Source organism: Octodon degus, unplaced genomic scaffold (genome assembly GCF_000260255.1).
Source record: "Octodon degus isolate 3935 unplaced genomic scaffold, OctDeg1.0 scaffold00032, whole genome shotgun sequence".
Lineage (NCBI taxonomy): Eukaryota > Metazoa > Chordata > Mammalia > Rodentia > Octodontidae > Octodon > Octodon degus.
Window position 1 is genome coordinate 1,304,066 of NW_004524608.1, and position 12,017 is coordinate 1,316,082.

At 45.6% G+C, this 12,017-nt stretch overlaps 1 protein-coding gene across 2 annotated transcripts in view; it reads left to right on the forward strand.

The window, feature by feature from the left end:
- The first annotated feature begins 1,817 nt into the window (after nt 1-1,817).
- Smg5 (SMG5, nonsense mediated mRNA decay factor) overlaps nt 1,818-12,017 on the forward strand; it is a 55,443-nt gene continuing 45,243 nt past the window's right edge. For both annotated transcript variants that reach the window (XR_002820825.1, XM_004629735.2), the window contains exons 1-4: nt 1,818-2,031; nt 7,874-7,972; nt 10,003-10,126; nt 10,404-10,560. Coding sequence is in view for 1 of the 2 variants with exons in the window: in XM_004629735.2 (XP_004629792.1) it covers nt 1,958-2,031; nt 7,874-7,972; nt 10,003-10,126; nt 10,404-10,560 (454 nt within the window). In the remaining variant the exon portion in view is untranslated. The remainder of the gene's footprint in view (nt 2,032-7,873; nt 7,973-10,002; nt 10,127-10,403; nt 10,561-12,017) is intronic.

Here is a 12,017-nt window from a genome sequence, read left to right on the forward strand (position 1 = left end):
CTTTTCAAACATTAAGACCATTTCAACAGGGAACACTTCATTGAGGTGACATTTGAGCTGCAACATGATGGGAAGTCAGAAGTAAGAGTGTTCCCTGCAGAGTAAATGCAAGTGAAAGGCCAGTAGGTGGGACTTAGGCTGTTTCAAGAACAGAAAAGTTGGGCTGGTGAGATGGCTCAGTGGTCTAAAGCACCTACTTAGAACAAGCTTAGCAAAGCACAGGGACTGCTGTTCAATCCCCCAGCACCACCGCCCCCTGGTGGGCGGAGCTGGCCACACATACACACAAATAAATACATAAATAAATAAAATTTAAAAAAAAAAAAGAACAGAAAAGTTGGGGCTGGGGAGATGGCTCAGTAGAATAAGTGCTTGCCTGGCAAGCACAAGGGCCTGAGTTCAATCCAATCCCCGGTTCCAGAGCATGGTGGTAGAATGGAAATTTGAGTCTCATTATAATATATACACAGGGCAGGGGAGGGAGATGGCTCAGTAGAATAAGCGCTTCCCTGGCAAGCACAAGGGCCTGAGTTCAATCCCCAGTTCTGGGAAAATATATATATATATATATATATATATATATATGTATATATATATATACACACACACACACAAGCCCCAGAACACTTTGATTTTAGGTTAGGTTTGGGGTGGGGAGGATTCAAGACAGGTGTGGTGGTGTGCACGTGTAATCCCAGCACTGGAAAGGATGAAGTATGAGGACTGCTGTGAGTTCAAGGTAAGCTTCAACTATCTGGTGAGTTCAAGGCCATTCCGAACTATATAGTGAGACTCTAAAACAAAACAAAACAACAGGAAAACCCTAACTTAAATTATTATTATTATTTTTTAATTAATTAATTAATCAATTTTGTGTGTGTGTGGCCAGCTCAGCCCACCAGGGGGCAGGGCTGGCTGGCATGTGGTGCTGGGGGATTGAACCGCGGTCCCTGTGCTTTGCTTGGCTTAGCTTGTTCTAAATAGGTGCTTTAGACCACTGAGCCATCTCACCAGCTCCCTAACTTAAATTAGATAGGAGGTGATTTCTTTTTCTGTTTTTTTTTTTTTTTTTTTTTTTTTTTTTTTTTTTTTGTGAACTCACTGTCCTATTATATCCCCAGTCCAGAGGTGCCTTAATGAGAGGATCTGGGAACAGAAATATGAGGGAGTGACTTCTCATGAGACTAACCATAGCTGTGAGAGACCAAGGCATCTGAGCTCTGTGAGGGGAAGGACAGGGTCTGGCTTGCTTGTGTCCCCAGACGCAGCACAAGTTTGGGGCAGAGGTCAGGTTTAGCTGGAAATCTTTAGGAGGGGAACCTGAAGGGTTGAGATGCTCCTACAAAAACCGCATCTTCTAGAGGCGCAGTCCTTTGTGATGTTCAGCCCTCTCCAAGGAACCTTTGCTACACATTCTTACACACTTTTTTGTTTATCTAAATTATGGGGAGGTACTGGAATTTTTCTATCCAGTAATCTCTAGAGGCTTGGCTCAACTGGGTGTGTGTGTGGCGGTATTAGGGTGCAGGATGAGCCAAATACCCACTGGAGGGCACAGCAAAGCCAAGCTTCCAGCTGTGAGTCTACCTACCCCAATAGTTTACATCAGACGCCTCTCCCACTGTCCGTTAACCTTTGTCAATAAAGTTTTTCTCAAGGGCTCGGAGAAGCCGGAAAGAGGCCATGCCGCCCAGAGTTAGTTCTGGCAACTTCCCTGGAGGGAAACCGATTTCGCGAGATTTGATACTATTTGGTCACTAGTCCGCAGCACGGCGGCTGCTATCGCGAGATTTGGTAGTTGGAGGCGGAGTCGTCGCAGACAGCCGCCTCACAGCAATGGCGGCCGAGCAGGGCCGGCGGCAGAGGAGGATACGACTACGGCCGGAGACGGCAGCAGCGGCGGTAGTGGCGGGCGGCGGGAGTCTGTGACCGGGAGCCGCCCGTGGGCTCGGGCACCATGAGCCAAGGCCCCCCCACCGGGGAGAGCAGCGAACCCGAAGCTAAGGTTCTCCACACCAAGCGGCTTTACCGGTGAGAGGGGCCAGGGTTTGAGTACCGGGCGGAGGGGGCACATGGGGTGGGGCGCGGGGCGGGGGCCGGGGCGGGAGGGCGCGGTTCTGGATAGCACGGGACCGCCAAAGGGGGCGGGGTTCTGTAGCCTGGGATGGACCTGGCGGGAGGCACTAGGTGGTGGGAAGCACGTGGAGGAATCCCCTCCGCGGTGGGCGCTGGGCTTTGCAGAGTTGGGGTAACGAGGATAGAAATTAGGGGCGAGAGGGGTTTGATAGGTTAGGCTGGGGTTCACAACGAAGAACCCGGAAGAGAACGGTGCTTAGAACCCTATAGGATTTACAGAGAAGAATCTTTGACTCAAGTCCAGGGAGCCAAGTTCGGGTCCTTGCTTTGCCACGCTCTGGCTGTGTGACCTTGAGCCTCAGTTTCCTCTTCCTTAAAAAGAAAAAGATTCAGATTGGTTACATCTTGAAGTTTCTGATGACTCCAATTTTGGAGACTGTTAGAGGAAATGGACTAGCAGGCTAGTTGTGTTGGCTTGGAAGCACGGTGAAGGGCTTTGGATCTAGAGTGTTATTAGGCCATGGAAACCCATTTCAGGGAACCTTGGTCCCTACCTTGATCCCAGCCTCATAACCACGGTCTCCTGCCAAGCAGCTTCCATTCCTGGTTTCTGATTTACACAGTGCCACCCACAGCCCTCCAGTCACATCTTCAGCCCTTTGGCCCTCTGTAGGGAACAGACCAGCATGAACTCTTCCCATCTTAGGTGGAGGAGCTTTTGTGTAGATCAACTAGAACATGAGCCCCAGAACTGGACCACAGTAGGCTGAGGTATAGAGACCTAGCGGAGTGTTTAGTCTTCTAGTATTAGGGTGTAGGGTTTTTATTTAGCTCAGGTTTTTTGAACAGAGGTATTTGCCTGAGAAAACTGCCCTTAGAGCCTCAGACTGGGTCAAACACATGTCTTTTCCTCCTGGAGTAGGCATCTTGTCATCTTTGGCCTGAAGGCAAAGGGGAGTATAGGCTGCTCCAGAAATAGAAAAGTGATCCAATCCAGCAACCCCATGGCTCCCACCGTGGGCTGCCTGGAGCAGTCCCCAGGCGGCTACTGTGGCACGTGTGCCTTGTCATGCTGCTGAGTGTCAGTGCTGCCTGTCAGACAGAGCGTGGGCAGTGTCTGCAATATTCCTTACTTATTTCCAGCTTTGGGTTTGGCTCTACCCAGCCTTCTGATTTTTCTCAAGTGGAATTCTTTCTCATACCAGTATCACCATAGGATTAACTTGAGCTGGTGTATTTGTATGTTTGCTTCATGTGTGCAGTGGATATCTCTGCCTGTAATAGCGTATTGTTGACTTAGAGTAGGCTGAACATTGGAGGCAGCCAGTCTCTGGTTTTACTCTTACTAATTTTTGTTTTTTGGTTTTGTAAGACAGGGTCTCACTATGTATCTTAGGCTGGCCTCAAATTCATAGCAATCCTTCTGCCTCAGCCTCCTAAGTGCTTAAATGACAGGCTTGCACCCTCATGCTCAGTGCGTTGTTTTTTTTTGTTTTGTTTTTTGTGGAACCGGGGATTGAACTCAGGCCTTTGTGCTTGCCAGGCAAGCACTTATTCTACTGAGCCATCTTGCTGGCCCTGCCAAGTGCGTTTTTATTATTTATTAAAGCAGTGGTGATTGGTGAGAGGAACTGGGAGGAAGATCTGATTTCTCTGCCTAAGACAAATATGTTGTTAAGACCATGAACCTGTCATAGAACGTCAGTAAATTTGGGAATCACGTACCTAGCTGTTTACAGATATGAAATTCTGAAATAATTTAAGGTTGTCAGAAGTAAAAGAAAAAAAAAAAAGTAAAAGAAGCTGGACATGGTGGTACACCTCTGTAATCCCAGCACTCAGAAGGCTAAGGCAGGAGAATCGCTGCAAGTTAGAGACCAGTCTGGACTACAAAGTGAGCTCAAGGCCAGCTAGAACTGCATAGTGAGACCATGTCTCAAAAAAAAAAAAAAAAAAAAAAAAAAAGCAGCAGCAGGAAATGGGTACTGGAAGTCCCAGTTACTTTATTAGCTCAGTTTTTGTCTTTTTCTTTTTCTTTTTTTTGAGACAGGTGTGTGTGTGTGTCTTTGTGTCTGTGTAGGTACCAGGACGTTGTACTTGTCAGGACCTCATTTTGACAGCAGGTGCCTTGCTGCTGAGCTACATCTCCAGCCTTGAGACAGTTTTGTTATGTAGTGCAGGTTGGTCTTGAACTCACTTTGTAGCCTAGGCTGCTCTTGAACCTGCAAGGATCTTCCTGCCTTAGTCTCCCAAGTGCTGGGGTGATAGGCATGTGCCACAAAATAGTAATTCTTCTTCTCATTATTATTTTTTTGCGGAACCAGGGATTGAACTCAGACCCTTGCACTTGCCAGGGAAGTGCTTATTCTACTGAGCCATCTCCCCAGCCCAAAATAGTAATTATTAATTCCTATTTTATTTTATTTTTTTGGCGGAACCAGGGACTGAACTGAGGCCCTTGCTCTTGCCAGGGAAGTGCATATTCCACTGAGCCATCCCCCAGCCCCAGCCATCTCCCCGGCCCCCCAAAATAGTAATTATTAAGAAAGTATATTTTACTGGTTTTTGTTTTCAGGGTATCTCCCCTGCCCCCTTTTAAACAGTGCAAGGAATCAGATCTAGGGCCTCATCATGCACATTAAATGCCACTACACTACATCTTTTTTTTTTTTTTTTAATTTTTATTTATTTGTGTGTGTGTGTGTGTGTGTGTGTGTCCAGCTCAGCCCACCTGGGGGCGGGGCTGGCTGGCATGTGGTGCTGGGGGATTGAACCGAGGTCCCTGTGCTTTGCTAAGCTTGTTCTAAGTAGGTGCTTTAGACCACTGAGCCATCTCACCAGCCCTACACTACATCTTTAGTCTTATATTATTTGGCTTGAGAATCTAAGGAGAGTTTGAGTTTTAAATAAAAGGCACATCCTTTGGCTGAAATTGAGGTTTCGTAAAAGTCATTGGTGGAAAAAAAAAAAGCCCTTGCTTCAATCCTTAGGACAAAAAAAAAAAAAAAAAAAAAAATCCTGCTCCTATTAGATCTCCCATTAGCACTGAAGTTAAGATCCCTCCAGTGCCCTGCCAAGGACAGAGGTTTGTACCTGTCATCTCAGCTACTCAGCAGGCTAAAGCACAAGGATCTCTTGATCTTGAGTCCAAGCATTTGAGGCCACCCTGGCAACACAGTGAGCAAACCCTGTCTCCTAAAAGCAAAAAAAGCCCTACCCTGTGAAGTAAGCTGGTATCGAGTAAATCACTGCTGCTGCCCTGGCATTTAAGGCTAGAAGGACCTGGCTTCCCTCTCTAGGCAGCCCAGAAGGTGTTTGGAGAAGTACTGAACTCTCAAGATGGCCTGTGGGAAACTGTGATTACCATTCTACCCTTTATCCTGAGTTCTGGCATCAGTTGGCCTTACAGGTCAACTCTTCAAGGTGTACCACCTGAGCCACCATCTCTGTGGAGCACTGACCTGCTGTGGCCTACTCTTCAGAAGCATGTGTAGTTTATTGGGGAATGATCACTCTTGTTTTTATGTTGCTCTGGTGTCCACAACTGTGTCTGTTACATGTGTTCAAGGGCCGGCGGTATAGCTCAGCGGACTAAGCAATTGCTTAGGTAAGCACAGGGGCCAGGATTCGATCCCTGACTCCACATGCCATGCCGGCCCCGCCCCCCGGGTGCTCTGAGCTGGCGATAGATTCTGAGCGTGGTGGCACGTACCTGTAATCCCAGCACTTGGGAGGCAGAAATCAGGAGGATCACTATGACTCTGGGCTGTGTAGTGAGACCCTGCACCAAAAAAAAAAAAAACAAAAAAACTAATACATGTGTTCTCACAGCTGTTGGCATGGTCCTCTGGGTTTTACTGTTCCAGAGATGACATCTCCTTTTTGGACTTATTGGCCATCACCGTAGTTTCCGTGATTCTTGCTTGGTGTGGTGACATCTCTTACTAGTTGGAATCTCCTCTTCAAACTTGTAACAGAAAGGAGGGAAACTAAGACATGTTGGGTGTTTACTAGGTAGCAGGCACTGCCATAAGTGGTTATGTATGAGCTGATTTAATCCCCTCAAATAGGTGACTGATGTTCTGTTTTCTCTTCGGGTTGAATGAATCTTTCACCTTTTACCAAATAGGTGATCGATTTTGTTATTCCCAGTTTTATAGGGTAAACCAAGATGTAAGGAAATTGGCTGTTCTGTTAGAACTTCATAGCTGTGAAAATAAGAGAGGCCAGCCAAGGCGGCATATGCCTATAATCCCAGCACTTGAGAGGCTGAGGCAGGAGGATCACCACAAGTTCAAGGCCAGCCTGGACTACACAGTGAGTTCAAGGTGAGCCTGGACTGCATTTTGAGACCCTATCTCAAAAAAAGGGAGAAAAATAGGATTTAAACTCATGCAGTTTGATTCTAAGCCTATACTTTTTACTGTGCTGTACAAATAATCCTTTAGCAGACACCAGGAAACTTTACGGTTAAGCAGCTCAGGAGTCCTCTCTAGTTCACCTATCCTGCAATTACAAAGCAAAATTTTATATCAAGTAAGCCTTTCCTTATGTCAGAGATTACAAGTCCTTATATAATAAGCCATTTTACCACTCTTTGTTGAATGCTTACTATAGTCTAAAGCTGTTGGCAAATGATTGCATTTAATCCACACAAGTCTTCTGGGTAGGTGTTTACTATCTATACATATACTGATATGATGACTTTATGTATGTATTTATTTATTTGAGACAGGATTGCACTGTGCAGTTCAGGTTGGCCTAAGAATCACAGCAGTCTTCCTGCCTCAGTCTCCCAAGTATTGGGATTACCAGTGTGCACCACCATGGTTTTGTTTTTTTTTTTTTGTTTTTTTTTTTGTGGAACCGGGGATTGAACTCAGGCCCTTGTGCTTGCCAGGGAAGCATTTATCCACTGAGCCATCTCCCTGGCCCCAACCATGTTGAACTTGCTATAACTTTTATTTTTTTAATTATACTTCATTTTATTTTTTAAATGTATTTAGTACAAGGTCTACAGGCTCTCACTACACAGATAAGACTTGGAGTGATTCTCCTGTTTCTAGCCTCCCAAGTGCTGGGATTGGAGGCATGCGCTACCACACCCAGTCTCCATAAGATAACTTTTAAAGAAAAGAGTAGGTGGGCCGGGCTCAGCGGTATAAGCACCTGCCTGGCAAGTGCTAAATCCCAATTTCAATCCCCAGTACCACATACTGTGCTGGCCCCTAAACCCATCATGGTAACACATGTCTGTAATCCCAGTGCTAGGGAGACTGAGACGGGAGGATCACTACAAGTTTGACTGCATAGTGAACCCTGCATCACATTACAAAAAAAAAAAAGAAAAGAAAAAAAAAAAATTATATGCCCAAAGAGACACAGGCAGGGCACAGACTTTGGATTTTTTTCCTGGCGTCCAGCCTGTGCATTGGAAGAATCTGCTCTCTAGTATCATAAGAGTTTCTCTACCCTGGCACTATTGACATTTAGGTAGGATAATTCTTTCTTATGGCATCCTGACCTGTACATTGTAAGAAGTCTAATAGTACCTTCTAGATGCCAGGAGCAACCCCAGTGGCCCCCATGTTGTGACACCTGAAAGTGTCTCTGTCATTACTACATAGTGGGGTTGCCATATCAGAATGGAGACTGTGATCGTTTCTGTCATGTGCAGAGCTCAGCCCACTGTGGTGCCTGCTTTCTTCATCCCTACTTCCTTAGCTTTTCCTTTGAGTTAGCATCTGAGATGATCTATGAACATCGCTCAGGGCTCTTTGTTTTTGTTTCCTTGCAGGGCTGTGGTGGAGGCTGTGCATCGACTTGACCTCATTCTTTGCAACAAAACCGCTTATCAAGAAGTGTTCAAACCTGAGAACATTAGCCTGAGGAACAAGTAAGCTGGAGACTCAGAACTACAAATCCTTACTGTCTCCCTGCCTCTCTCTATGCAAAACCGTTCTGGACATGAACATATATTTTCTTTTATCTTTTGGGACCATAATGGGCTATAAAATCTTTTTGAGCTCACTTTGTAGCCCATGTTGGTCTTGAACTCGAAATAGTCCTCTGCCTCAGTCTCCTAAGTGCTAGGATTATAGGCATGCACCATTGTGCCCAGCTTTCTCCTTTATTTTTTTTTTATTTTTATTTTTATTTTTTTTAAATATTTATTTATTACATTTATTTATTGTGTGTGTGGCCAGCTCAGCCCACCAGGGGGCGGGGCTGGCTGGCATGTGGTGCTGGAGGATTGAACCGCGGTCCCTGTGCTTTGCCAAGCTTGTTTCAAGTAGGTGCTTTAGACCACTGAGCCATCTCTCCAGCCCCTCTCCTTTATTTTTTATTTTTATTTTGGGGGTATTTTTGAGATAGGTCTTGTTTTGTATTTCAGGCTTACTTTTGCAGTACCAGGCATTGAACCTGGAACTTGCATTTGCCAGGCAGGTGCTTATGCTGCTGAGCTATATCCCCAGCAGCAGGCTGGCTTTAAACTCACCATGTTGCCTAGGCTGGCCTCAGACTTGCAGCCATCCTCCTCCCTCAGCCTCCCACATGCTGGGATTATAGGCGTGCTCCACCATGCCCAGGTTTCTGGGGTTTTTTTGTTTTTGTTTTTGTTTCTCCTACCTTTAAAAACAAAAGAGGAGGGCTCGGGAGGTAGCTCAGCAGTCTACGCACCTGCCTGACAAGCGCAAGGGCCTGGGTTCAATCCCCAGTACCACATGCTGTGCTGGCCCTGAACCCTGGGCATGGTGGCATACGTATGTAATTCCAGCGCTGAGGAGACTGAGACAGCAGGATCACTCCTGAGTCTATACTGTGTAGCCAGACCCTGTATCAAATTAATAAATAAATAGGGAAAAAAGTAAAAACGAGAGGCCGGGGAGATGGCTCAGTAGAATAAGCACTTCCCTGGCATGCGCAAGGGCCTGAGTTTGATCCCTGGTTCCGAAAAATACATAAATATATAAATAAATAAATAAATAAATAAATAAAAAAAAACAAAAGAGTAGCTAGACGTCCTGCTCCATCTGTAGCTTCTACATCTGTTGGGCTGGTGCCATAATAATGGCATACAAAGCCAGGGGCCTGGTGTAATCTCAGCACATGGGAGGCTGAGTCAGAAGAATTGCAAATGTTTTCAAGGCCAGTTTGGGCAACACAGTGAGATCTTATTTGAAAAAGGAATACATAGAAGCCAGGTGTGGTGGCACATACCTATAATCCTAGCTGTTTGGGAAAATGAAGCAGGATTGTAAATTCAAGGCCAGCATAAACAACTTAGCAAGACTGTCAGAATAAAAAAGAAGTGGAGACTGTAGCTTAGTAGTGGAATGCCTGGCTAGCATGTGGGAGCCCTTAGTTTGATCTTCTGTACCACATACATATGCATAAAAGAATGGTTTATGAGGACCAGGCATGGAGGTGCACAGCTGTAATCTCAGCACTTGGGAAGGTGAGGCAAGAAAATCTTCATGGGTAATGACATGAGACCAGACCAGCCTGAACTATATAATGAGACCCTCTGTTAAAAAAAAAAAAAAAAGCCAGGGGGATTGCCGGGGAAGATGGCTCAGTGGAATAAGTGCTTCCCTGGCAAGCACAAGGGCCTAAGTTCAATTCTCGGTTCCGCCAAAAAAAAAAAAAAGTGATTATGCGTTAAACCAATTAGCCATACTACATAGTGAAGGGAAAGAAAGGGAAAGAGGCATGGTGGGTAGGGGTAAGGGTGAATACTGTTGAAATTCTGATTGCTTTCTGCTTGTCTTTTGTTATTCTCATTACTTTCCTTGGCCATTACTGTTGTGTTCATGCTGACTGGGTGTGGATTCATTGATGGGGGTAGTGCACATACTTCCAACCCTTACTTCCTGTGCCCTCTCTTTGGGATGGGCAGTCTCTCATGTTTCCTTCCCCTCACAGGCTGCGTGAGCTCTGTGTCAAGCTTATGTTCCTTCATCCAGTTGACTATGGGAGGAAGGCTGAGGAGCTGCTATGGAGAAAGGTGTACTATGAAGTTATCCAGCTCATCAAGACAAACAAAAAGGTAAGACAAAAGCCTAGAATGTGGAAGCTAAGGAAGGAAGCTTCATCTTGAAAGTGGGCCCGGAGTAGCCCAGAAAAAGATGAAAGGAGGGAAGTGGTCAGATTTAATTGGGAGAAAGAAGACAGGTTTCAGATGCGAGGAAAGGCTGATTTCAGAGATGTGGATGAGATTCAGGACAAAGGAGGTTAAATTTATTTCCTCAGTATGATAAATAGGTTTGGAGGGAGGGGTACTCTGACCTATTGCTGAGATAGTCCCTTCTTTTGCCAACCTCTAGCATATCCACAGCCGAAGCACCTTGGAATGTGCCTACAGGACACACCTGGTTGCTGGTATTGGCTTCTACCAGCATCTTCTTCTCTATATCCAGTCCCATTACCAGCTGGAGCTGCAGTGCTGCATTGACTGGACCCATGTCACCGACCCCCTTATAGGTCAGTGAGACCTGAAAGGTGTTCTTTGTTTTTGTTTTGTTTTTTGAAACAAGGTCTCATGGTGTAGTTCAAGCTACCTTGAGTTCACTGTGTAGCACAGGCTGGCCTAGATCTTGCAGTGATCTTTTGCCTCAGCCTCCCAAGTGCTGGGATTATAGGTGTGCATTACCACACCCAGCTGTTTGCTCTTTAGAAAAAGGGTCTTACTATTCAGTTCAGGCTGGAACCCACTATATACCCCATCCTAGATCTTCCTCTCTCAGCCTCCAGGGTATTGAGATTACAGGCATGTAACACCATGCTTGGTGTCTGAAACGGAATATTGAGAAGCAAATAGGTTCTCATGCTTTTCTCTGGCCTTTGTGCTTCTCAGGGTTGGAACAGCTTGTGCCCCAGCTTGACAGAGTTCTAGGCACACCTACAAATGTTATACGAAACTTGGATGTGTCTCATACAAGTGTTTTGAGTCAGGGTAGAGGTGTTAAAGAAGAAAGGCCTGAGATTATGAACCGTTGTGGAGGTAAGGGAAGGACAGAAGGCTCTAGGATTTTATTTATTTATTTTTATGTATTTGGTGCAGGGTCTTACTACTCCACTTGGACTCATAGTGATCCTCCTGTTCTCAGCCTCTGCAGCACTGGGATTACAGGGGTGCACCATCACACCTGGTCTCGGTGGCCAGCTCAGCTTGCCTGGCGGTGGGGCCAGCGTAGCATGTAATGCCTGGGATCCCCAGGTCCTGAGCAGGCACTTAGTCTACAGAGCTATCTTGCCGGACCTTCTAGAGTGGGTTTGATGGCATTAATTGTGTTTCATTTATTTATTTATTTATTTATTTATTTATTTATTTATTTATTTTTTAGAACTGGGGATTGAACTCAGGCCCTTGCGCTTGCCAGGGAAGCGCTTATTCCACTGTTTCTTTTTCAAGTTGAAATTTGCTATCACTGTCTCCTTTGATTATTTTCCATTATTTGATAAAAATACTGAGGTCTTTGGCCAGGTGTGGTGTCACGCCTATAATCCTAATGCTCAGGAGGCTGAGGCAGGAGGATCCCCACAAGTTCAAGGCAAGCCTCAGCTACACAGTTCAAGGCTAGTCTCAACTACATATGGGAGACCCTGCCCCAAAAAAGCAAAAAGAAAAAATTGAAATCTTTGAAAACATTGGAAAATGGTGGACATTCTTTCAAGATAGTGCAGATCCCTTTCCTGCTAACTGGAGTACTGGCTGTAGTTTTGCTTCTTTTTTTTCTTTTTCTTTTTTTTTTTTCTTTTTTTTTTGTGGAACCAGGGATTTGAACTCAGACTTTTGCGCTTGCCAGGCAAGTGCTTATTCTACAGAGCCATCTTTCCGGCCCCCCCTTTTTTTTTAATTGTGTATGTGTGTGTGTGTGGCCAGTTCAGCCCACCAGGGGGCGGGGCTGGCTGGCATGTGATGCTGGGGGATTGATCCG